The sequence below is a fragment of the Mesoplodon densirostris genome, chromosome 3 (genome assembly GCF_025265405.1).
Source record: "Mesoplodon densirostris isolate mMesDen1 chromosome 3, mMesDen1 primary haplotype, whole genome shotgun sequence".
Taxonomy (NCBI): domain Eukaryota; kingdom Metazoa; phylum Chordata; class Mammalia; order Artiodactyla; family Ziphiidae; genus Mesoplodon; species Mesoplodon densirostris.
This window is the reverse complement of record NC_082663.1, coordinates 60,946,911-60,974,399: the sequence shown is the minus strand read 5'-3', so window position 1 is coordinate 60,974,399 and position 27,489 is coordinate 60,946,911. Positions and strand designations below refer to the sequence as shown.

Genomic DNA, 27,489 nt, shown 5'->3' with positions numbered 1-27,489 from the left:
GTACTGTTAATTTGTTATTAATAAATTATTGTATCCAACAGATCCCTTTATGACTCTGTAACAATAAGCATAGTTGTATTCCTTTCACATGGGTAAGAAAAAAGAGATCCAAGCTCTTTTTGAGCCCTTCTGAGACTTTTGTTCAATACAATTTTGTCGTACCATCAAAGGACAATTTTCTTTTAAAGTTTCTATATTAATAATGTTAGAAAGATCCAGTTAGATCTAGCCTCCTAAAATGGCATACTGAGTGATTCAAATGTGAAGTGAAAGAAAAGGTAAGAATTGGAGTGCCATCACCTCTATTTCAAATCTGTTTTGTCTTCAGTTTTTTCATAGTTCATTTGGTATGAAGATGCTGTATGTAAGGTGCAAAAAAATCAAGGGCATGATTCCTGAAATTATGCTTAGTGTAAAATTCAGCCTTTTTTTAAGTGATAGATGTTTCTAGTAACATTATTTTCTAGTATATCAAATTTTGAACCTGATAAGGTAGAAAATTTGGCATATGTTTATTCTTGTCATCCAATTAATGGTCTCTAGTTTCCCACTTATTTTTGATGTAGAGTCATAACTGAAAACAGTAAATGGAGCATCTTTAGGTTTATATCTGAAATGTGAGTGTGGTCACATGTGCCCAGGTCATTGCCCCTATAGTAACATTGGCTACTGCATATTTTAACATAAAATTCATAATAGTGAAATTTTACCAGTATCATTTTTCTTTTTAACCTTAATGTTATTACCTCGGGGAATATACCATAATGGATAAAGATTCCTTGATGAAGGCTTTGCAGACATGGTTAGTACAGTAATTGGGTACTTCGATAGTTTCGTTAATTTCCTAGGAGCACAGTACTGAATACATCTTGTTTGTTTCTCTGTTGGACTTTTTCAAGCCCTCTTAAGGAAGTAAATGAGGACAAAAGACTGAAAACTTTTCCATAGATGCAGTGGTAACTATTCTTTCATCTATCTAGCAAGACAATGTTGAATGCATTTACTGTACATTGTTTCAAACTTAAGTTACCTTCTATCAATTTATATTTGTGGAATCTGGTTTCTTTTGCACCGAAGCATAAATCAAAAGCACCTCATTTTTCAAACATTTGAAATAACTGATTTAGGAATAATCTCGTAAACAGAAACACAATTACCTGCAATATTTTTCAACAAAAGAGCTAAATGGCACTAAAGTTTTTTTAAACAGAACTCTCTTTGTTTTTTAGCAGAATAAAATCCTTAACATTCTTCTTTCACAAGTAATCCATTTAAAGTAGGGCCTATTTGGGGGAAACATTTCTTTCTGCCTCTAATCTCATAATAAATATGGGTGTTCTTAACTCCCAGTGTCGTACCTATAAGTACATACGTATTCAGATCTGAAGATTTTTTAAGATCTTGGGATCTAAAAATCATAAAAAAAATGTTCCCAATCATGATGTGACACAGACAAATGAATCAAGCCAGCGCTACTGTTGAGGCTTTATTTATGCATACTAACTGGGACTTTCTTTGTTCTTCATCTTTTGGTAATAAAATACGTTTTGTATGTATTATTTGTAACTTGGGGTCCTACATTAGTCATCCTTACCCTCTCAAAGCAGATTTCAAAATTTTAGAGGCACAAAGGTTTTTTCCAGTCAGCCTCTGAAGTTATGTTTTCTAATTAAGGCTTTATAAAATTATAGAGGTACTAGTAGTCATGTTTTAAAATTTCTTTCAAGTCTCTAACTCAGCACCATTCACATTAAAGTTTATGAATAAAGAAGTAAGATATTATGTAATGTTTATTTAGTGCAAAACTAGATTGTAGAATTTCAGCATAATCATTTTTATCAAAAACTTTCTGGTGATCATTGCTAATTAAAGAGATACTTAAAGCCATAACTACTTTCAGTAACCAAAATTGCATTCTGAAATCCAGAAAACTTGGTTTACACATCACAATAACATATTGATAACATCCTTTTGTGTAGAAAAATTATATCCCCAGGGTGAATAATTTTAAGATCTCTGCCCCCAAAGCATTCATGTATTTATTTCAAAACACATGTAAACCTGGTTCTTATGTTTCCCTGACAAATGCAATAGACTTTATGTAAAATAAGTAATTAAACTTAGGAATAAATCTTTAAATTGAAGTATATAATATGCATATTTTTCAACTCTTTTCTGCCTTCTCTTAATAATATTACTAGGTAAAACAAAATTATGAGTAGAAGTTTAGAAAACAGAACTTAGAAACTAAGTGTCTATGCGTAGATGGTAAAGGTGCCAGTTCCTTCAGAGATGATCTTTCTGTCACTTTAGTTCTGTTTAAAAATATGTTTCATACTAGGAAGGTTTCCAAAGAACACTTAAATGAAATCTTACCAATAAATCTTATTGAGGATTATGGGAGTGTGAACTGTTTGACCTTATTTGCTTATAAAAGATGGGTAGGGGTAATTTGATAGTTAAAAGCAGAGGTTGCGGGCTTCCCTGGTGGCGCAGTGGTTGAGAGTCCACCTGCTGATGCAGGGGACATGGGTTCGTGCCCCGGTCCGGGAAGATCCCACATGCCGCGGAGCAGCTGGGCCCGTGAGACATGGCCGCTGGGCCTGCGTGTCCAGAGCCTGTGCTCCGCAGCGGGACAGGCCACAGCAGTGAGAGGCCCGCGTACAGCAAAAAAAAAAAAAAAAAAAAAAAAAAAGCAGAGGTTGCAATTTAAATTTAGTAAAAGAAATTTAGTTAGAAATTTAGAAAGAATGAACTATTAATAAAAGATGATAATTTGCAAATCTTTGCATGTATGATTATTAGCAATGTCCCTAAAAGAGTTTAGAACAATGAAATTGGAATCAAATATATAGAGGGATTGGTTATTTTTTAAGTCGGCTTATATTCATGATAAAAGAGGAGCTTATCAGTGAAATAACAAAAATCTTCTTACCTTTTTGTAGAGAAATCTTGACAAATAACGAGCTTTCTAATATCTCTATATAGTCTTAAATATAGGAACATTGGACTAGGTCATCTCTTTGTGCCCCTTTTACCCTTAATGTTCCATGATTTTATGCTTTAAGACATTATCTCTGTTAAGGATGCATTTTATGATGAAGGAGTAATTATTTTTTTGGTCACTTGATGCACATTAGGCCAATGTTATTAGAGTGAAGCACCTTCCTTCCCCACATTTCTCCTTCCTGTCATTAACCTGGATATGATATCTGGAATGTGGACTAAAACTCTTCAACACTATATAAAACCTACTAACCTTTGTGCATTTGGTCGCTTAGCTTTCTAAGAACATCATTTCTGAACTGAAGTAAACTGAATACCATTCTGTTTTAGAGATTATGACATAGCTGTTAATTGGAGGAGGATTCTTATGGCTCTGTTTTTCTTTTTAAGGTTGAAGAGATGGTGCAGAACCACATGACTTACTCATTACAGGATGTAGGTGGAGATGCCAATTGGCAGTTGGTTGTAGAAGAAGGAGAAATGAAGGTAATTCCCAGTGTATTGTTGTAGGTTGCTAATTGCAGCCCTGTTGCAATCATACTATATTATTACTATTGATATAAGTAAGATAGCATTTTTAAATTTCTTTTAAATAAATTATTACATGTGATCAAAGAAGCACTAAATATTGAGAAATAAGATGTCCTTTTGCTTCCCTGGTTAGCTTTTACATAATTTCTTTATTATCATAATATAAATCTGTGCACAGATCATTCTGTTTTACCTAGGCCATGGAGAAAATAGTTTGGGGGTTTCAATATGAACAGGTCATAATTAGCTGATGTCTCTCTCTTCGGATATTTCTCTCTTTTAATAAACTAAATGTTGTGCCCAGGTGTCACTTTTTTCCCTCTTTGGTCTGTACCTCACTTCTTGGTCTTTCTCTCACTGCATCTTTTTTTGATATTTGGACATTGGTTAGCTAATCTTGCTCACATCCCTAAACACAGAAGAGAGTAAGAGCAAGGAACAAGAGATTGAGAGCTGTGTTGAAAAGCAGCAGCAGCATTGAACTTTGGCTTACTTCATGCCCAAGGTGCTATGCTAACAATAAAGAGATGTTTAATAAGACTCCCTCCAAGCTGAAACTTTGGTTGGAGAAAGAGGATATTGACATTTAAAAGATTACTTAGGGCTTCCCTGGTGGTGCAGTGGTTGAGAGTCCACCTGCCGATGCAGGGGACACGGGTTTGTGCCCCGGGAGGATCGCACATGCCGCAGAGCGGCTAGGCCCGTGAGCCATGGCCGCTGAGCCTGCGCGTCCGGAGCCTGTGTTCCTCATCAGGAGAGGCCACAACAGTGAGAGGCCTGCGTAACACACACACAAAAAAATTAGCTCCGTTGGATAACAGTGAGTGAAAAGTACAGGTGAATAATGGAGAAAAATTGGAAAAGAAAGAGATCTCTGATTTGAGACAGACTGTTTTACACTGAGGAGCATTTGAACTATGTCTAGAAATGGAAACAAGCTTATGACAAAGGTGAGGTTGAGGGCATTTTAGAAAAGAAATATAACATGAGCAAAAACTTCAAAGCAAATTTTGTATTCAGGAGTTTTGTATAGACTTTTGACCAGAATTATTCCAGCAAATGAGATACAATATTAGATGTTGGGATTTCCTCTCCTCCTGAAAATGGAAGAAATTAAGAAATAAGATAGAGGAGATAGGCAAATGAGATACCAGAATGTTAGTTATAATTCTAATAAGTTGATTGGAGAACATGAAGACCAGCTGCCATGAGGTCTTGCTAATATGTTACCCCAGAATTAAACATAGTATTTTTTTTAATATTTTATTTATTTATTTTTGGCTGTGTCGGGTCTTAGTTGCGGCATATGGGATCTTTGTTGCAGCACGCAGGATCTTTCATTGCAGTGCGTGGGCTTCTCTCTAGTTGTGGCACACGGGCTTCAGAGCACGTGGGCTCTGTAGTTGCGGCACGTGAGCTCTCTAGTTGAAGCTTGGGGGCTCAGTAGTTACAGCGCATGGCATGTGGGATCTTAGTTCCCCGCCAGGAATCGAACTCATGTCCCCTTCATTGGAAGGTGGATTCTTAACCACTGGACCACCAGGGAAGTCCCCTAAACATAATATTTCTGACATAGCTGGATAGTCCCAGGCCTTCCCCGACAAGAGCAAGACCCAAAAGCAGACCAGCATACATCCTGTCCACAGGAGAAGGGCTTGAGCCAGGCCTGCCTAGTCTTCCTTCTGTGCTCACCATTCAGATGTCCCCATTTCCCCCCAGGGAAGAGGAAGTGAAAGGGTGAAGAGAAACCAGGAGTGATAGTCTAGATGATGGTCTTCCACTTGGAATGAGTGGTATAGAAAAAGTTCTCCCACAACTTTAGAGAGAGAGAAATTGGGGCTGAATTATGGGGAGTGTAAAATAACCTACTAAACAGAATTTTCTGTTGTCTGTAGCAGTAGGCTAGCCATTGTACACGAAGTAACATTTTTGGAGGACTAGGCTGATAGGGATGAAACTAGAGACCAAGAAAAACACTTCAGAGTCAGGTATGAGGTCATGAAAGCTTACCTAAAAAAGGTATCCAGGGCTTCCCTGGTGGCACAGTGGTTAAGAATCCGCCTGCCAATGCAGGAGACACATGTTCGAGCTCTGGTCCGGGAAAATCCCACATGCCCCAGAGCAACTAAGCCCATGCACCACAACTACTGAGCCCACACTCCACAACAAGAGAAGCCACGACAATGAGAAGCCCACGCACTGCAACAAAGAGTAGCCCCCGGGCCTCCCTGGTGGCGCAAGTGGTTGAGAGTCCGCCTGCCGATGCAGGGGATACGGGTTCGTGCCCCGGTCTGGGAGGATCCCATATGCCGCGGAGCGGCTGGGCCCGTGAGCCATGGCCGCTGAGCCTGCGCGTCCGGAGCCTGCGCGTCCGGAGCCTGTGCTCCGCGACGGGGGAGGCCACAACAGTGAGAGGCCCGCATACCGCAAAAAAAAAAAAAAAAGAGTAGCCCCCGTTCGCTGCAGCTAGAGAAAGCCCGCACACAGCAACAAAGACCCAACGCAGCCAAAAATAAAATAAATAAAATTTAAAAATTTTTTTAAAAGGTATCCAATAGTAGAAAAGTCAAGCTTTTGGATGTCTTATAGAAGATTAGTAATAAGCTTAATAGCTACATGAAATGTGAGGGAAGGAATCAAAAGTCTAGAGTTCCCAGTTTCCATGACTGGGAAAATATCAGTCCCAATAACATGAATAAGTATGTAAGGAAAGGTACTTTGGAGAGAGAGATTGTAAAAGCAAAATAATGTGAAATGCCTCACAGTCTTTGGCACCATAGGCACTCCATAAATTGAGAGCTGGTCTTCCCTGTGATAACATGTTTATTCATTTTTCAAAAGAACTTACTACAGGGCTGTCTAAAGTAGCAAACCCTCTGTAATTTTGAAGTAATTAATTTTGTTCAGCAGTTTGTGTATACAGTCTCAGTATTTAAAGCAAGATAGACCTTTAGGTTTGCAGCCTCAGTATTTAAAAGCAAGATATCATTGATCTTTAAGTGATTTTAGCTTTCCATCATTGGTTCAACAAATATGAGTGCCTGCTGTGTTTCAGATACTGTTCTAGATGGTGGGGATACAGCATTGACCAGAGCTGCCTTAAGTCACTGTCCCTAAGGAGATTATGTTCCAACTAGCTTTATTTGGCCTTCTCAGCCATGTTGAATGGTCTTTGAGAATGTTCAGTAAATAATGCCTAATTTAAATTGATATATTTACTCTTTCAACAACTCACAGTAATTTAGTCATTCATCATATATGCATATGTTTCATACTTGGTGTTTACCTTGGATTTGTAGTTTTAAATATTTTATGTGGCAATAATTTGAAATTTTAAACTTTTTGGCAGAATATTTATGTTCCATAAGTATATTTTCATACATAAAATTCTAAAAAGCTGCTAAATGGTAAAACATGATTTCAAGTTTGTAGTTTCGGATTTTTTTTTAACATGTTTGGGTTTTTTTGATTTTTTTTAACACCTTTATTGAAGTATAATTGCTTTACAATGGTGTGTTAGTTTCTGCTTTATAACAAAGTGAAGCAGCTATACATATACATATATCCCCATATCTCCTCCCTCTTGCATTTCCCTCCCACCCTCCCTATACCACGCCTCTAGGCGGTCACAAAGCACCGAGCTGATCTCCCTGTGCTATGTGGCTGCTTCCCACTAGCTATCTATTTTACATTTGGTAGTATTTATAAGTCCATGACACTCTCTCACTTTGTCGCAGCTTACCCTTCCCACTCCCCGTGACCTCAAGTCTATTCTTTTTTTTTTTTCCTCTCCCGTTGCGGAGCACAGGCTCCGGATGCGCAGGCTCAGCGGCCATGGCTCACGGGCCCAGCCGCTCCGCGGCATGTGGGATCTTCCCGGACCGGGGCACAAACCCGTGTCCCCTGCATCGGCAGGTGGACTCTCAACCACTGCGCCACCAGGGAAGCCCCATGACTCTTTTTGAATTATGGTTTTCTCGGGGTATATACCCAGTAGTGGGATTGCTGGGTCATATGGTAGTTCTATTTTTAGCTTTTTAAGGGACCTCCATACTGTTCTCCATAGTGGCTGTATCAATTTACATTCCCACCAACAGTGTAAGTGGGTTGCCTTCTCTCTACACCCTCTTCAGCATTTATTGTTTGTAGATTTTTTTGATGATGGCCATTCTGCCTGGTGTGAGGTGATACCTCATTGTGGTTTTGATTTGCATTTCTCTAATGATTAGTGATGTTGAGCATTCTTTCATGTGTTTGTTGGCAATCTGTATATCTTCTTTGGAGAAATGTCTATTTAGTTCTGCCCATTTTTGGATTGTGTTGTTTGTTTTTTTTGATATTGAGTTGCATGAGCTGCTTGTAAATTTTGGAGGTTAATCCTTTGTCAGTTGCCTCATTTGCAAATATTTTCTCCCATTGTGAGGGTTGTCTTTTCATCTTCTTTATGGTTTCCTTTGCTGTGCAAAAGCTTTTAAGTTTCATAAGGTCCCATTTGTTTATTTTTGTTTTTATTCCATGTCTCTAGGAGGTGGGTCAAAAAGGATCTTGCTGTGATTTATGTCATAGAGTGTTCTGCCTAGGTTTTCCTCTAAGAGTTTTATAGTGTCCGGCCTTACACTTAGATCTTTAATCGTTTTTGGGTTTATTTTTGTGTATGGTGTTAGGGAGTGTTCTAATTTCATTCTTCTACGTGTAGCTGTCCAGTTTTCCCAGCACCACTTATTGAAGAGGCTGTCTTTTCTCAATTTTATATTCTTGCCTCCTTTATCAAAAATAAGGTGACCATATGTGCTGCATGGGTTTATCTCTGGGCTTTCTATCCTGTTCCATTGATCTATATTTCTGTTTTTGTGCCAGTACCATACTGTCTTGATTACTGTAGCTAGGTAGTATAGTCTGAAGTCCGGGAGCCTGATTCCAACAGCTCCGTTTTTCTTTCTCAGGATTGCTTTGGCTATTTGGGGTCTTTTGTGTTTCCATGCAAACTGTGAAATTTTTTGTTCTAGTTCTGTGGAAAATGCCATTGGTAGTTTGATAGGGATTGCATTGAATCTGTAGTCTTTGGGTAGTATAGTCATTTTCACAATGTTGATTCTTCCAATCCAAGACCATGGTATATCTCTCCATCTGTTTGTATCATCTTTAATTTCTCCCATCAGTGTCATATAGTTTTCTTCATACAGGTCTTTTGTCTCCTTCAGTAGGTTTATTCCTAGGTATTTTTTTCTTTTTGTTGCGATGGTAAATGGGAGTGTTTCCTTCATTTCTCTTTCAGATTTTTCATCATTAGTATATAGGAATGCAAGAGATTTCTGTGCATTAATTTTGTATCCTGCTACTCTACCAAGTTCATTGATAAGCTCTAGTAGTTTTCTGGTAGCGTCTTCAGGATTCTCTATGTATAGTATCATGTCATCTGCAAACAGTGACAGCTTTACTTCTTTTCTGGTTTGGATTCCTTTTATTTCTTTTTCTTCTCTGATTGCTGTGGCTAAAACTTCCAGAAGTATGTTGAATAATAGTGGTGAGAGTGGGCAACCTTGTCTTGTTCCTGATCTTAGTGGAAATGGTTTCGGTTTTTCACCATTGAGGACGATGTTGGCTGTGTGTTTGTCATATCTGCCCTTTATTATGTTGCGGTAAGTTCCCTCTGTGCCTACTTTCTGAAGGGTTTTTATTATAAATGGGTGTTGAATTTTGTCAAAAGCCTTTTCTGCATCTATTGAGATGATCATATGGTTTTTCTCCTTCAGTTTGTTAATATGGTGTATCACATTGATTGATTTGTGTTTATTGCAGAATCCTTGCATTCCTGGGATAAACCCCACTTGATCATCATGGTGTATGATCCTTTTAATGTGCTGTTGGATTCTGTTTGCTTGTATTTTGTTGAGGATTTTTGCATCTATGTTCATCAGTCATATTGGCCTGTAGTTTTCTTTCTTTGTGACATCTTTGTCTGGTTTTGGTATCAGGGTGATGGTGGCCTCGTAGAATGAGTCTGGGAGTGTCCCTCCCTCTGCTATATTTTGGAAGAGTTTGAGAAGGATAGGTGTTAGCTCTCCTCCAAATGTTTGATAGAATTCACCTGTGAGCCTTCTGGTCCTGGACTTTTGTTTGTTAGAAGATTTTTAATCACAGTTTCAATTTCAGTGCTTGTGATTGGTCTGTTTATATTTCTGTTTCTTCCTGGTTCAGTCTCTGAAGGTTGTACTTTTCAAAGAATTTGTCCGTTTCTTCCAGATTGTCCATTTTATTGGCATATAGTTGCTTGTAGTAGTCTCTCAATCCTTTGTAATTCTGCAGTGTCAGTTGTTACTTCTCCTTTTTCATTTCTAATTCTATTGATTTGAGTCTTCTCCCTTTTTTTCTTGATGAGTCTGGCTAATGGATTATCAATTTTGTTTATCTTCTCAAAGAGCCAGCTTTTAGTTTTATTGATCTTTGCTATTGTTTCCTTCATTTCTTTTTCTTTTATTTCTGAGCTGATCTTTATGATTTCTTTCCTTCTGCTAACTTGGGGTTTTTTTTTGTTGTTTTCTTCTTTCTCTAATTGCTTTAGGTGTAAGGTTCCGTTGTTTATTTGAGATTTTTCTTGTTTCTTGAGGTAGGATTGTATTGCTATAAACTTCCCTCTTAGAACTGCTTTTGCTGCATCCCATAGGTTTTGGGTCGTCGTGTTTTCATTGTCATTTGTTTCTAGGTATTTTTTGATTTCCTCTTTGATTTCTTCAGAGCTGGGGGCTCTTGGGCATCCAGCTTCATGCATGGTGCGGGACGCAGAGTGGTGGGTGATAACTGAGGACATTCAAGCCGGGACGCACTGGGGAAGAAGTCAGGGAAAGTCCTGCCCCACCCCTGGGAGATGAGGGCCCCAGATACTGGGCTGGGAAGGGTTATTAAGTAGTGTATTGTTTAGCCTCCATGTGTTTGTATTTTTTACAGATTTTTTCCTGTAATTGGTATCTAGTCTCATAGCGTTGTGGTCGGAAAAGATACTTGATACGATTTCAATTTTCTTAAATTTACCGGGGCTTGATTTGTGACCCAAGATATGATCTATCCTAGAGAATGTTCCATGAGCACTTGAGAAGAAAGTGTAGTCTGTTGTTTTTGGATGGAATGTCCTATAACTATCAATTAAGTCCATGTTGTTTAATGTATCATTTAAAGCTTGTGTGTCCTTATTTATTTTCATTTTGGATGATCTGTCCGTTGGTGAAAGTGGGGTGTTGAAGTCCCCTACTATGATTGTGTTACTGTTGATTTCCCCTTTTATGGCTGTTAGCATTTGCCTTATGTATTGAGGTGTTCCTATGTTGGGTACATAAATATTTACAATTGTTATATCTTCTTCTTGGATTGATCCCTTGACCATTATGTAGTGTCCTTCTTTGTCTCTTGTAATAGTCTTTATTTTAAAGTCTATTTTGTCTCATATGAGAATTGCTACTCCAGCTTTCTTTTGATTTCCTTTTACATGGAATATCTTTTCCCATCCCCTCACTTTCAGTCTGTATGTGTCCCTAGGTCTGAAGTAGGTCTCTTGTAGACAGCATATATACAGGTCTTGTTTTTTGTATCCATTCAGCCAGTCTGTGTCTTTTGGTTGAAGCATTTAATCCATTTACTTTTAAGGTAATTATCAATATGTATTAACATGTTTTAAAATATATCCTCTAGGTATACAGAAGAGAAGTAGAAGAAAACGGGATTGTTCTGGATCCTTTGAAAGCTACCCACGCAGTTAAAGGTGTTACAGGACATGAGGTCTGCAATTACTTCTGGAATGTTGATGTTCGCAATGATTGGGAAAGTAAGCTGCCATTATTAGTATATTTTGATAAAATTATTAGTTTGAATTTAATACCAAATCTAACGTGGCTTTCTACATCTGATCTATGGTTTACAAAGTCAATATAGAAAATATCTGGAGAATCGTATAGGGAACTGATAATACCTTACATTTAAATCGAGCTTTTCACTGTACAAAATCCTTCTCAGTAAGGTATAGCATTTGATCTGCTACCTCAATAATCCTGTGTGATAGGTAGGTAATAAAGTAAAGTTCAGATAGCTCAAGTGATTTGTTATAGACCACAGAACTAATTATTGGAAAAGCCAGGACTAAAATAAAAGGTTTCTGTTTTATCATCTTCTCTTTTTCTAGACTGTTTTGTTTCCATCATAAATTGTAGCTGAATCCTGCTGTGGTTTGTTTAGAGTTATTTGATCCCCTCAGGCATCCAATTTCATAAATGTGGGTACTTCTGAACAACATGTTTATCAGTGGCAGTTTGACACTCTCACGAACATAGTCACCTAAACCTAAATAGAACAACTTATTCAGCTTCAATAAATTAAGGATTAGAGGGAGGGGAGGGGTCATAGTGTTAGGGAATAATTTGTACCCTAGTAATGAAATGGTGATTAGAATTGCTCTCTTGCAGTGGAAGCTAATGAGATTTCCTGGTGATTAGGTCTCACAGCCACCATCTATAGCCCTAATACTAAACTGCTTTCCATTTGGACTTAGCCTACATAGGGTAGGATCCTGTTCATTTTACTATAATGTCCATTTGTAATTGACTTTCTCAATAATCACATTCTGGGAAAAGGTAATATATCTTTTTTGACTGCTAACATTTTTTCTTCATTGCAGCAACTATAGAAAACTTTCATGTGGTGGAAACATTAGCTGATAATGCAATCATCATTTATCAAACGCACAAGGTAAATATCTTTTCATCCCAAAAGGATTCCAGTGTAGTTCAAACAGAGACATATAAATTCTCTAAAGTAAAATTTGTGAGGAAATTAAGTGCCACAAAAGATTTTAAGACTTTATTAACAATTCATGAATTTCATGTATTTGAAAGGTAATTTCAGTTCATTTAAAGCAGAAATGGGTGAAAATAAGAACCTGAGAAATACCCAGAAACAGTGTGTTTGACAAAGATGTACAGTTAGTTATGCAAACTTTAAGTCTGGACAAGAAAGTACGAAAATCCACTTAAATGTTTTTCTAGCATCTAGTCTCTAGAGGAGATAGATGAATTACCAAATATGAAAGCGAATCAGTTTCCTGTGAGAATAATAGGGAAATGCAAAGTATGTTATTAGTCTGTGTTAAGACTCAGAAGTAAAGGTGATCTAAGTGGATTATCTGACATGAAGGGAAAATTGCTGAGCATCAGCTATTGAGAGGATGGTCATACACCAGAGCACAAAGAAACATTGTCATTTAAATTGGTTGCCTTTCACTTCATTTCTTCTTCTGTTAATGTAGATATTTAAATTATAGAATATTTCTCTTATTCTGCTCTGTTCCCTTTCTGAAAATTGCCAAATATTATATTGAATAAACAATAATAAAATAAATTAAAAATTTGTAGAGATCCATCAAAAACAATATTGTATGTTATATAAGAAACATGATAATTCAGTAAGTACTTCATTTTTCTTTTTTAAAATAATTTTTTTTTTCCTCTTTCATCTCTAATTTTATTGATTTGAGTCCTCTCCCTCTTTTTCTTGATGAGTCTGGCTAATGGTTTATCAATTTTGTTTATCCTCTTAAAGAACCAGCCTTTAGTTTTATTGACCTTTGCTATTGTTTTCTTTGTTTCTTTTTCATTTATTTCTGCTCTGATCTTTATGATTTCTTTCCTTCTGCTAACTTTGGGCTTTGTTTGTTCTTCTTTCTCTAGTTCCTTTAGGTGTAAGATTAGATTGTTTATTTGAGGTTTTTCTTGTTTCTTGAGGTAGCCTTGTACAGCTATAAACTTCCCTCTTAGAACTGCTTATGCTGCATCCCATAGGTTTTGGATCATCGTGTTTTCATTGTCATTTGTGTCTAGGTATTTTTTGATTTCCTCTTTGATTTCTTCAGTGATCTCTTGGTTATTTAGTAACGTATCGTTTAGCCTCCATGTGTTTGTGTTTTTTATGTTTTTTCTCTGTAATTCATTTCTAATCTCATACTATTGTGGTCAGAAAAGATGCTTGATATGATTTCAGTTTTCTTATATTTACTGAGGCTTGATTTGTGACCCAGAATGTGATCTTTCCTGGAGAATGTTCCATGTGCACTTGAGAAGAAAGTGTAATCTGCTGTTTTTGGATGGAATGTCGTATAAATATCAATTAAATCTATCTGGTCTATTGTGTCATTTTGGATGACCTGTCCATTGGTGTAAGTGAGGTGTTAAAGTCCCACACTATTATTGTGTTACTGTCGATTTCCTCTTTTATAGCTGTTAACAGTTTCCTTATGTATTGAGGTGCTCCTATGTTGGGTGCATATATATTTATAATTGTTATATCTTCTTCTTGGATTGATCCCTTGATCATTATGTAGTGTCCTTCCTTGTCTCGTGTAACATTCTTTATTTATTTATTTTTTTTTTTGCGGTATGTGGGCCTCTCACTGTTGTGGCCTCTCCCATTGCGGAGCACAGGCTCCGGATGCGCAGGCCCAGCGGCCATGGCTCACGGGCCCAGCCGCTCCGCGGCATATGGGATCCTCCCAGACCGGGGCACGAACCCGTATCCCCTGCATCGGCAGGCAGACTCTTAACCACTGCGCCACCAGGGAGGCCCACATTCTTTATTTTAAAGTCTATTTTATCTGATATGAGTATTGCTACTCCAGCTTTCTTTTGATTTCCATTTGCATGGAATATCTTTTTCCATCCCCTCACTTTCAGTCTGTATGTGTCCCTAGGTCTGAAGTGGGTCTCTTGTAGACAGCATATATATGGATCTTGTTTTTGTATTCATTCAGCAAGCCTGTGTCTTTTGGTTGGAGCATTTAATCCATTCATGTTTAAGGTAATTATCGATATGTATGTTCCTATGACCATTTTCTTAATTGTTTTGGGTTTGTTTTTGTAGGTCCTTTTCTTCTCTTGTGTATCCCACTTAGAGAAGTTCCTTTAGCGTTTGTTGTAGAGCTGGTTTGGTGGTGCTGAATTCTCTTAGCTTTTGCTTGTCTGTAAAGCTTTTGATTTCTCCATTGAATCTGAATGAGATCCTTGCCGGGTAGAGTAATCTTGGTTGTAGGTTCTTCCCTTTCATCACTTTAAGTATATCATGCCACTCCCTTCTGGCTTATAGAGTTTCTGCTGAGAAATCAGCTGTTAACTTTATAGGAGTTCCCTTGTATGTTGTTTGTCATTTTTTCCTTTGCTGCTTTCAATAATTTTTCTGTGTCTTTAATTTTTGCCAATTTGATTACTATGTGTCTCGGTGTGTTTCTCCTTGGGTGTATCCTGTATGGGACTTGCTGCGCTTCCTGGGCTTGGGTGGCTATTTCCTTTCCCATGTTAGGGAAGTTTTCAACTATAATCTCTTCAAATATTTTCTTGGGTCCTTTCTCTCTCTCTTCTCCTTCTGGGACCCTTATAATGTGAATGTTGTTGCGTTTAATGTTGTCCCAGAGTTCTCTTATGCTGTCTTCATTTCTTTTTTTTTTTAATTAGTTTCTGCTTTATAACAGAGTGAATCAGTCATACATATACATCTGTTCCCACATCCCTTCCCTCTTGCGTCTCCCTCCCTCCCACCCTCCCTATGCCACCCCTCCAGGCGGTCACAAAGCACCGAGCTGATCTCCCTGTGCTATGCGGCTGCTTCCCACTATCTATCTACCTTACGTTTGGTACTGTATATATGTCCATGCCTCTCTTTCGCTTTGTCACAGCTTACCCTTCCCCCTCCCCATATCCTCAAGTCCATTCTCAAGTAGGTCTGTGTCTTTATTCCTGTTTTACCCCTAGGTTCTTCATGACATTTTTTTTCTTAAATTCCACATATATGTGTTAGCATATGGTATTTGTCTTTCTGACTTACTTCACTCTGTATGACAGACTCTATGTCTTCATTTCTTTTCATTCTTTTTTCTTTATTCTGTTCCGCAGCTGTGAATTCCACCATTCTGTCTTCCAGGTCACTTATCCGTTCTTCTGCCTCGGTTATTCTGCTATTGATTCCTTCTAGTGTAGTTTTCATTTCAGTTATTGTATTGTTCATCTCTGTTTGTTCTTTAATTCTTCTAGATCTTTGTTAAACATTTCTTGCATCTTCTCGATCTTTGCCTCTATTCTTTTTCCAAGGTCCTGGATCATCTTCACTACCATTATTTTGAATTTTTTTTCTGGAAGGTTGCCTACCTCCACTTCATTTAGTTGTTTTTCTGGGGTTTTATCTTGTTCCTTCATCTGGTACATAGCTCTCTGCCTTTTCATCTTGTTTATCTTTCTGTGAATGTGGTTTTTGTTCCACAGGCTGAAGGACTGTAGTTTTTCTTGCTTCTGCTGTCTGCCCTCTGGTGGATGAGGTTATCTAAGAGGCTTGTGGAAGTTTCTAAAATAATTTTTAACTGAGCTGAATATTTGAAAATATTTTAGGTTTGCTGTGTATATCTTGAGCTCAGTCTTGTCATCTGAGGCATCTTATATTTAAAGACTATGACCTAGGCTTCCTTTTATATGACAGCTACTCAAGAAATGTATAACAATGAAGATTCTGTTTCAACCTACTGATTTAGGGGGGTCAAAAGTGAAGTCTAAAATTTAGTAGACTTTAAAATATTAGTTGTCCTGTAATTTGCAATGAAAATAAATGACCAGTCATTTAGAATCAGAAGACTCTTATTCTGTGAAGGTAATTGATCCTGGAAAATCGTCTGCTGAAAGTACTTCACTTGGTAAATAGTAGATGGAGAGGAGGAATATATAGGTTATATTAGGATTATTTCTGGAAAAATAAAACTAAAAATTATTAAAATAATGTACTTTATATGTAACAAAATTTAAGTTACAGTTGTAATTATTTGAATAAATGAATTGTCCTGGCATAATTTTTTCAACAAAATTCAATAACTATTCAACATCTTTCTCTTTAAATTTGGCTTCTTTTATAATATGGTCTTTAAAAGGGCTACTCATCTCTTGATACTTGTCATTCTCACTCTTTACATTTCTGTCTTATCTTCATCCTTGTGGATTTGCATCCATTAGTTCTAATATGGCCACATTTTCATTTATTACTGGCTTCACATACATTTGCCCAGCACTACTTTCATCAACTTAATGAAAATTTGTATCTTTAAAAGATGAACCATTTCACTTTGCAAATGCTCTGTGTTGTATTGACACTGAGTTGTTGGCGATTTATTAAATTCAGCAATCGGGAAAGACCCTGTGCGTATTTTCTCTCATTTAAAAGTACATAGTCCCAGTTTTCAGAGACCTAGGTTCCATGTCATTCCAACAGTATGTTGGAATGCATACCATGAAGTTGGAAGATTAAATTACTGCTTTGGAATTCTTTAAATATGATTGTGATATCAAAGGAGCATGCTCTTTCCCTAATATACTTGCTTTTAAAATCTTTGTTCTGAACAGTTGAAACAGAGGCTTAATACTATCCTTAAAAGTGGACTAATGGGGCTTCCCTGGTGGCACAATGGTTAAGAATCCGCCTGCCAATATAGGGGACACAGGTTTGAGCCCTGGTCTGGGAAGATCCCACATGCTGCAGAGCAACTAAGCCCATGTGCCACAACTACTGAGCCTGCGCTCTAGAGCCTGTGTGCCACAACTACTGAAGCCTGTGTGCCTAGAGCCTGTGCTCTGCAACAAGAGAAGCCACAACAATGAGAAGCCTGATCACTGCTACAAAGAGTAGCTCCCGCTTGCCACAACTAGAGAAAGCCCACGCACAGCAACGAGGACCCAACGCAGCCAAGAATAAAAACTATAAAAAAAAAAAAAAGTGGACTAATGGCTGTGGGAGGGGCTAATGCAGAGTGATTGCTTAATGGGTACAGAGTTTCTGTTGGGAGTGATGACACATTTAGAACTAGATTGTGGTGGTATTTACATAACATTGTGAATATAGTTAAGGCTACTGAATTGTACACTTAAAAATTATTTATGGCATTTTATGTTACGTATATATTACCACATTTAAAAAGAAGGAAAAATAGGGTCTTCCCTGGTGGTCCAGTTGTTAAGACTCCTCACTCCCAATGCAGGGAGGCCGGGGTTGGATCCCTGGTCCTTTGGTATGTTCTTAAAAGCCTTGAACTCAGTGTTCATAATCAATCCTTTGGTGGGTGCTTTCCATTTAAAATTTGACAGATGTTACCTTAAAGGCATTTATTAGTTTTACACTTGTTTCTTTGTTAGTTCCATATTATATATGAATAAAAAGTTCAAATTTTGGGGACTTCCCTGGCGGTCCAGTGGTTTAAGACTCCGAGCTTCTGCTGCAGGGGGTGCAGGTTCAATTCCTGGTCAGGGAACTAAGATCCTGCATGCCACGTGGCGTGGCCAAAAAAAAAAAAAGTAGTTCAAATTTTCAAAAGATTTGTACTTCTTCCACAGAGAGTTTGGCCTGCTTCTCAGCGGGATGTATTATATCTTTCTGCCATTCGAAAGATACCAGCCTTGACTGAAAATGACCCGGAAACTTGGATAGTTTGTAATTTTTCTGTGGATCACAACAGTGCTCCTGTAAGTACATTGTATAAATGTGTATAATTGTACAATACAAAGCTAAATATACAACACAGGGCAAAAGTGATAAACACATACCACACATACAGAGATAATTAATTTGAAAATGCTTCTGAAATTTTTGTTTATTAAAGTTGGCTTCTTGGAAGAGTATAGCCACTGTGTTATCTGAGGGCAACAGTCATGGCCATGAGCATCCCAGCAGGGTTGTTTTTCTTCCCTCCTGAGGTTAGATGAGACAGCTGAATGGGTAGTATAGGTAGGCTACTTCTCACAGTTGTCTCTCAAGCCGTGATCAACTACTGGCAAAACCTCTGTGGTTTCTACCTCTGTTTAGCTCCTTTTACTACTTGAGAGGGGGGAAAACCATTCCTGGTGTCGTATCAGCTTGGCATGTATTCTTTATTAGTGCTTATGAGATTTTGTGGGAGATGTAGATGATTTATGGTTTTGGTTAATCTAATGTAGAATTAGACCAGAAGAGGTTACAAAATACTGGGTATCTTCTACACTGGTGTTTTGTTTTTATTTTTTGTTTTGGCAGCTAAACAATCGATGTGTCCGTGCCAAAATAAATATTGCTATGATTTGTCAAACCTTGGTAAGCCCGCCAGAGGGAAACCAGGAGATTAGCAGGGACAACATTCTATGCAAGATTACATATGTAGCTAATGGTACGTATTTTGGTTTTGTTTTTGCTACTTAGTAATATGGATGTTTTTATCGTGATCTACATGATAACTCACAGTTTGGACAAATACCATTTATAAATGTCTTTTTAGTTTTTATCCTTTAGATTTAGTAATTTTTAATTTGGAGAGATGTATATCAAAATCGGGAATCTTTCAAAATATACATGTCTGAATAACTGCTGTATCAGAATTTCTGAAGCTGGGGTTGGATAGGTAAATTTTTTAACTTCATCTTTAGATCACTATTACATATTATTGGTTTTAAGAACTGTTTTATTAGATATTTGCCTAATAGAATATGTGTAATTAGGAAAATAAGCAACAGTGAGAAAGAAAATTAACACTTCTTTTTTTCCCCAAATTTTCAAAGACCATTTAGTGATTTAGAAAAATGTTTACAACATAATGTTAAGTGGGGTGAGAAAAAGCATACAAAATACCATTTCAATAATTTTTAAAAGAAGAAAAGAATATATATATGAAAAGTTGGAAAGAAATACAACAAAATGTTAATATTGAATTGTTGCTTGGTTGTTGGATTACTGGAAATAGTTTTCTTCTTCTTTTTTACTTTATAATTTTGGTTTTTTGTGTGTTTTTTTGTTTTTGTTTTTAATTGAAATATAGTTGATATAAAATATTATGTTAGTTTCAGGTGAACAGTTCTTTTTCTTTTTTTTTTTTTTTTTTTTTTGCGGTATGCGGGCCTCTCACTGTTGTGGCCTCCCCCGTTGCGGAGCACAGGCTCCGGACGCGCAGGCTCTGGACGTGCAGGCTCAGCGGCCATGGCTCACAGGCCCAGCCGCTCCGCGGCATATGGGATCCTCCCAGACCGGGGCACGAACCCGTATCCCCTGCATCGGCAGGCGGACTCTCAACCACTTGCGCCACCAGGGAGGCCCAACAGTTCTTTTTCTTGTTGTCAGGCTTTTTAGTTTTCTGAATCTTTGCTCCCTACTTCTTTCTTAGTTGCTAGTGACATATTTCACATTGGCCTACTGCTGGACAGCCCTGTTTATCACTTGTTATGGTTCCTTGCTACACCTATTTCCTACCTGCAGTAGTTACTGGAGTCCCTCTAATCAAACCTTCAAACCTTCTTTATACAGGGCCATCACTGCTAGTATGTTTAAAGAGACAACTATGCCTGAGCAAGTTACTATTTGATTATAGTAGAGTTCATTGAATAAATCTGCCTTAAGTAACCTAAAGTGTTGCTATACTAATATTTGCTTATAATTTAGGGAACCAAGAACATTTTAGAACAGTAATAAATGTTTTCTTATTTGTTATCTGTTCTCATCTGGTGGTTAGTACAGTACTAAGGACTGAGTGGTCAAGACTTTTAAGAGATGCTTTTTCAGTGTGAGGAATTTTAAAAAAACAAAGGAACAAAATGAGTGCTTTACGTATTTGGAGAATTATCTTAACAGTTTTCATTTTCTTTTGTCTCACAGTAAACCCTGGAGGATGGGCACCAGCCTCAGTGTTAAGGGCAGTGGCAAAACGAGAGTATCCAAAGTTTCTAAAACGTTTTACTTCTTACGTACAAGAAAAAACTGCAGGAAAACCTATTTTGTTCTAGTATTAACAGGTACTGGAAAATATATGTTATTCTTTTTTTTAAACTTTATAGACTAATATGGTTCTGCAGACATTACAAGTTAGTTTTTGAAAGTAGTTTCTTTTACATGATGTTTCCAGATATGAAGAGTTGTAGTTTTTATAGCCTTTAAAACTTAATTTTTCATTATTTTTTCTGTTTATGTTAAATAATGTCTGCTTAATTGAAGGAAATTTTAATATTACAGAACTATAAAATTTCAGAAGTACAAATTCCCTATGTTTCTCCCTTCCCAGAAATTAGTGTTAACGTTTGTTGTATATTCTTCCAGACTTGTACATATGTATTGACATATGTCTAAAAATTTTTTTTTCAACGCATTATCTTGCAGCTTGCTTTTTCTACTTAATATATCTTGACTGTTAGTCCTTATAAAGATATGAGACATACAAAACCATCTCATTCTTTTAACATCTGTTGTATAAATGTTGCAGAATTTATTAACCACTGTCCCATGTTAATGTCTGGTTGGTTCCATATTTTTAGTGTCAAATAATGCTGCACTGACTGTCTTTGTGCAAGGAGCTGAACTCTTTAATTTTTCTTAAATAAGTGACATGTTAACATGGTTCAGAAGTCAAAAGTATGAAAAGATACACAGTAAAATTCATCCCCTGTCCCCTGCTCACCCAGTTCTGCACCACCACACTCGCCCGCCCCCCCCCTCCACGCATACAAGTGTATAGCTGCTGTGAGTAAGTTCCTGTGTCTTTCCAGAGATGTTTCGTTTTCACCTGAATAAGCAAATATAAGTGTATTCCTCCCCCACATACATTTATTGTTATTGAAAAAAATTGCATACTCTGCACAGGGTTCTGCATCTTGCTTCTGCATATGCTTTATCTTGAAGGTCTTTCCGTATTCGTGCAGAGCTGCTTTATTCTTTGTTTATGGCTATGTAGGATCCCATGTGTATGGATGTACACAGTTTATCTAACCAGTCCTCCATTTGTAGATGTTAAAGTTGTTTCTAATGTTTGCTAGAGCACACAGTATTGCAGTCATATCCGTATGTCATTTTGTATGTGGGTAAGTTGCTAGATGAGGCACTGCTGGCACTTCTGGGGGGCGTGTGCATCTGTACTTTAGCTACTGGCCTCTGTAGAGGTCGTATTAATTTACCAGCTCACCAGCAATAACACGTTGGAGTGCCTGTTTCTCTGACCCTCTCACACAACGTATGAAATAAAACTCTCTGACTTTTTTCCAACTTGATAGGTGAAAAATACTCTCCCAGTGTAGTTTACATTGTAGTCCTCTTGGGAGTTCCCTGGTGGCCTAGTGGTTAGGATTCCAGAATCCCTGGTCGGGGAACTGAGATTCCACAAGCCACGTGGCATGGCCAAAAAAATAACTGTCGTAGTCCTCTTGTTACAAATGAATTTGAGCATCTTTTCATCCGTTTGAGAATGATTTGTATAATTCGATTTCTGTGAAACTCTCTGAGTGTTAACATTTAAATTTGTAATAGATATTACCAAAGTATAATTCACAAGCAGTAAGTATTTATGACCATCCTCTCATGCTCACCTACATTGACTGTTAAATCATTTGCTGAGAAACTTATATTCTTGAGTCAATTTCTTTAGATAAAAATAATATAGTTAATAACCATATACAGTTGACCCATGAGCGTCGTGGGGGTCAGGAGCGCTGGCCCTCTGCACAGATGAAAATCGCGTATGACTTACAGTCCGCCCTTCATGTCCTAGGTGCCTCTGCATCGAGGATTCAACCAACCCGAGGTCGTGTAGTACTGAAAAGAATTTGCATGTAGTTGGATGTGCACAGTTCAAAGCCATGTTGTTCAAGGGTCAACTGTAGTGACTATACTTTTAATTAAGTCTGGTTTCTGATAATGTGTTTAGTGTGCTATTTCTTAAAAAAAAAACAAACTCGGGGCCTCCCTGGTGGCGCAGTGGTTGAGAGTCCGCCTGCCGATGCAGGGGATACGGGTTCGTGCCCCGGTCTGGGAGGATCCCATATGCCGCGGAGCGGCTGGGCCCGTGAGCCATGGCCGCTGGGCCTGCGCATCCGGAGCCTGTGCTCCGCAACGGGAGAGGCCACAACAGTGAGAGGCCCGCATACCGCAAAAAGAAAAAAAAAAAAAACTCAAAGCCTAAATTTATTTTCAGACATTAACACAAGGGTTAGTGCATTGATGTCCCAGATATGTAGCTTTTCCCAGGAAAACAGGTTACATGAAAATGTTAAACAGGTTCTAGTCTTACTTCTCTGAATGGTTAGTGTTTGGGACAAAGCCTGACCTTTGAGGGATTCTCTTAAAGCATAAATGCACTGCCAAAATGCACTAGTTTTAGGATATCTTGTACTTCAGAATTGTTACGGCTCGATCTGGACACATAACTTCTTATTGATTCTGTCACTGCATTGTATTTATCAAATACACTGAAAACGTGATGCCACATGATGGCAGCAGGCTTGTCATCTTACTTAGCTGGGTGTCTCTCCCCACAGCCTTAAGATTTCTAGAGTTGCTGTTTGCTTGAACCAGACCAAGCTTGCAGCTGTATCTGTTTTCCCTCTTCACCTCTACCTTCAGCCCTGCAGAGAAGGGTAGAAAATATAACTGGGTATTAAGCAAAAGAAATCAGAATGCAGTTATATAATAAAACATGCTCTCAACTGTGTTTGAGAAGAATAATTTTGAAAATATTTGCAAAATACATGCTAACATGTTCACAGCATTTGCCTCTAAACTGTTGGATTTGGGGCATTGTTTTATTGACTGACTGTGTGTGCGCCCACGAGTGTACACATTCTTCTTTTGTGGACCTAGAGGGAAGGGCTCGAAATCCTTCGAAAAGAATTCATATTAGGGGAAGGAGATGGTACCATTGTTTGTGGACGTGTGTGTGTAAAGATAGAACTGGAAAGACTCACTGGCCAAAACTTGGCTCTGGCCTTTTGAGTCCAGATTGAGCTTCTTTCCGGCAGAGAACCAAATTTTCATTTACCTAAAATAAATCTTCACTTACCTAAAGTAATAATTGTTTCATAATAATTTTGGAAGATGTATGTGTGAAGTGGATCCTAGCATTGAAACCTTAGGAAAGCTAACATTCTTAATTTTGGTGATGGAGAAATAGTAACTTTCAATAGTGTGTATCATCTTTAGAGAAATTCCATAAAGAGTTAATGAGGCCCAAAGATATTTAAAACTTAGTCAAAACTCTTAAACTCATTTGACACAGTATTTCTTAAGATAAGGCAGACCTCTTTCCCATAGCCTAAATAATTTTTTTTAATTCTTGATAAATGATATTCTATAGCATAGTTTTTATTGAACACTAAGAAGGAAATTCCAGTTTATGGGGTATGGATCCAGAAACCTCTACTTGATTCCCTCTTTGCTTCTTGTAGCACATTGCCCTTTTTAATTTTTTCTAACTTTCAGAACATTTCTTATACCTTCTATTCCTTTCGGATGATAAATTTCAAATATATAAAGTTAATAATTTTATATTCTTAAAGGTGAAAAATCCTTAAAATATAAACTTCGATAAAGATTCTGTGCATTACATGAGTTCAGAAGGTAGGAGGAGTCTGTTCTGGTAGTACTGCAGCTGTTAGTAAATAATACAGTGCTGAATATTTTACTTGTCATTTTCTTTCCTACAGTGACTGAAACAAGGCTGTGTGACATTCCATGTTGGAGGAAAAAAATTAAAAAACAAAATTGAATGCTCTAAGCTGGAACATAGGATCTATAGCCTTGTCTATGGCCCAACACCTTGGCCTTGTGTACAAAAATGAAGAAATACTGCAATAGCAAAGCTGAACATCTTAACACTAGCTGTCTTTTGCTAGATCTCCTTGCTCAGCATATAACTATAAATACATGTAAAATTACATGTATATGGCTATATTTTTATTTGCTTGCTCCTAGAAGAGAAAAAAAATCAACTTTGAATCACAACTAGGAATCGATGCTTTAATTTTTGGAAACTTTTTCAGAATTTTTAATTTACTATGGTTTGGCCTAAGATCCTCAGTTGTACCAGGCTTTGTGCACAAGAGAAAAGCACAAAAGTTGGACGCACATGGGGCATGTGCTTTCTGTGCACCAAATTTCTGGATGAGGTTCTTTTTTTAGGCCTACAGTCAAATCAGTGTCCAGAATTTTTTGACTTTTTTGCTTTGTATAATCATAGAATTCATTGCTGCTGATTTCTATAATAATTCATGTTGTCATGTAAAGTGTCTCTTAATAACTGAGGGCTGTCAATAACCTGTGATTTCGCCTTTTCTATAGTCTTACTCCCATGAAGAACTTTGGTTCTGATGGAGAAAGAGTGAAAAGCTTTATTTTTTTCTCCAGATATCTTTATATTTCTATTGTATTTTTAGTTGTGTACTGTGTGCTACAGATTTTTTTCAGTTTGTTACAAACACAATTTGGTAATTTCTAAATTGGTTCTGCCTGCCTCCAAACAGAAATATCTGTACAACCTTATAGGCATAAACTACTTTCTGGTAAAACGGTCAGAATAAAATGAGCTTATGTTTTCCTGAAATTTGTGAGAGGATATACGGTATTACATGTTCCAGCAAATCTCACTGTTTGAGTTTGGCATTTGATTCTATATTTCTAGTATTCAGTAACGTGTTTGTTCTTCTAATTTGGGTCAGTTTAAAAGATACATTGCAAGATATGCATAGAAAATGTGGGCACCGCTCCTGTTTGCCTCTTGATCAGAAACTTCAACAGGGCAGTAAAGAAAACCATGTGATTCAAACAAATTCTTCCTTTTGTTGCTGTAAGAAGTTAAACGTAAAATACCTTTTTTAGTTTTAGGCCCCTTTGAAAAACCCTGAAACATGGAGCAGAGGCAGGGAATGGTACTCATTGAAGTAGAAATGACTGCCCACTTCAGAATCTTCACTGTGTTTATACACAAATGTGCTTACGTAAATCAGAGGCATTTTGTAGATGCTTTGCTGACTTGTTGATCTCTATAGAAACACAGAAACCAGACCCATTTTGTAAAGCAGAAAATCATGTGGAACATGTCCTGTATATATTTCCTACATGGTAATGGAGTCTTAATGATAAATGCAAGGTGATAATTTAATGATGGGATTAGTCTGATCACTTAATATACACAATCCTGGAAGTGAATTACTTGCATCAGATAAAGTGGTATTTATTAGTCTGTACAGAGAGGAAAATACATATAAAACATATGCTTACATTACATGCACGCAGATTTCATGCTCCATAAATCTTTTCTATTTTTTAATTTACCTTTCTCTAAATGATGTGCATGGAATATGCCTTATTACAGAAAAATACTATTCATAATTTGACTACAAGGAAAAAGTGCCTATATGGTGGTAATGCTAGTTAAGGCAAATAAGACAAATTATCTTATCAGTTTACTACATCACCAGTTAACATTTTATATTGTGATGTTTAAAAAAGAAAAGTTTATACCTCAAATGTGTATTTTATTTTACAATCAGTTGCGGGATTGGGGTTGGGAGTATGGGAGGGTTGGGGAGGGAAGGTTTATTCACCATAGCCACTGATGGGAATCTTCAAAAACAATTCTATATGCCCACTATAAATGTTTATCTGTTTGCCATTTCTGGTACTATCATGACTAAATTGGATAGCTTTATTTTACAAAGGTATGGAAAGTTTACAGAGCAGTGTCTAAACCTACATTAGTTGCATTTGCACTAAATGTTAATGATATACTTTTGCAATTCTGTAAATAAAATGATTACAGGAAAAATATTTGTATTAAAAAAAAAGAAAAGAAAAAGATACATTTTACCTTCAGGTAATTGCACTGGTACTTCACTAGGGTTAATCCTGCCCAACCAGATTTAGAAATGAGTTGGGGAATATGAAAGGAGTTTAAAAGAGATCAAAATTTGGAGAGGTACTAGCCCTTTAGACAGCATTCAGACCCTCTAGAACTATTTCCATAAGGCTAATTCCTACATATTGAATATACATGATGTTTTCTTATCCACAGTTATTTCCTACTTCTCTTCCCCAAGCAAAAAAAAAAAAAAAATTATAATTTTACTCTCTTTTCTACTCAGTTACTCTTTCGTACTGTGATAGAAACATGAAAAATATTGGTGATGAGGGGTTTTGTCCCTGAGTGCCCACTGTACAGTTCAAGAGAGCACAGTATTTCACTTGGAATTCAGGGCTCCTGATTTTGAGGTGGAGGGTGATCATAGCAGCTCTTGATTTGGGTTCACCGCAGGGGTAGCCAGACCAAGGAGGAGGATGACTGGGAGGGATGTAGGAATACAAAAGAAGGAAAAGGAGGAATGGGGTTCCCATTTGTTCAGTTTCATCAACTAATTTGTACTCCTATACAACATCAGTGTCAATTGCTATTGAGAAAATTTTAGTTGGGCTGAGCTGGTTCTCTTGTGAAATTGTGCTGATTATCTTTAAGCTTATCAGTTGTTTGTCCAGTTAAACACTTTCACCACTATTTGATCCAAGTTGTACAGACAGTGTATTTGGATTATTGTCATTGTTCATCTACAAACTCAAAACATAATCATTTTAAAGTACCTTGGGAGTGTGTAGAGTGTATTCTAAATAGCTTTATGATCCTGGTGATGTTTTTAAAAAATAATAAAGTTGGATCTTCCATGTTACAATCACAAAATTAAAACCAGTATTTAAAAGTGGAAAAGTATTAAAATATTATGGACAAATGTGCTTGCTTGATTGTTTTTCTTAACCCCCAGGTACTGCCCTACATAATTCTCTGAGTAGTTAAGAGCTTGAAATACTCCAGTTCAATGTTCTTCAAACTGTATGTTGTAACCCGGTTGGGCATCAAGAAAACTACTGAGTTGCAACCTAAAAAAATTTTAAGAAAGTAGAACAGAATGGAATAGATCAAATACATAGGATGTAATAAAGGTAAATATTTTGTGAACCTTTTTACATATATATGTGTATGTATATGCCTGTATTGTATATACACACACAGAGTGTGTGTGTGTGTGTGTGTGTGTGTGTAGTAAGTTACAGTTTTAAATGATTTTTTTTTTTTTTTTTTTTTTTTTTACTATGGACCTTGGTCCAAAAGTTTTTTTTCAGTTGCTA

General features: G+C 37.2%; 1 protein-coding gene across 3 annotated transcripts in view; it reads left to right on the top strand.

Annotated features, from left to right (window-relative positions):
* CERT1 (ceramide transporter 1) overlaps window positions 1-27,104 on the top strand; it is a 135,364-nt gene extending 108,260 nt beyond the window's left edge. For 2 of the 3 annotated variants that reach the window (XM_060093059.1, XM_060093058.1), the window contains 7 exons: window positions 3,397-3,492; window positions 11,221-11,353; window positions 12,200-12,270; window positions 17,931-18,059; window positions 18,607-18,736; window positions 20,212-20,348; window positions 24,021-27,104. In XM_060093059.1, coding sequence (XP_059949042.1) covers window positions 3,397-3,492; window positions 11,221-11,353; window positions 12,200-12,270; window positions 17,931-18,059; window positions 18,607-18,736; window positions 20,212-20,339 — 687 coding nt within the window. In that variant the 3' untranslated portion in view covers window positions 20,340-20,348; window positions 24,021-27,104. The remainder of the gene's footprint in view (window positions 1-3,396; window positions 3,493-11,220; window positions 11,354-12,199; window positions 12,271-17,930; window positions 18,060-18,606; window positions 18,737-20,211; window positions 20,349-24,020) is intronic. The other variant, XM_060093057.1, reaches the window with a different exon arrangement.
* The last annotated feature ends 385 nt before the right edge of the window (window positions 27,105-27,489 follow it).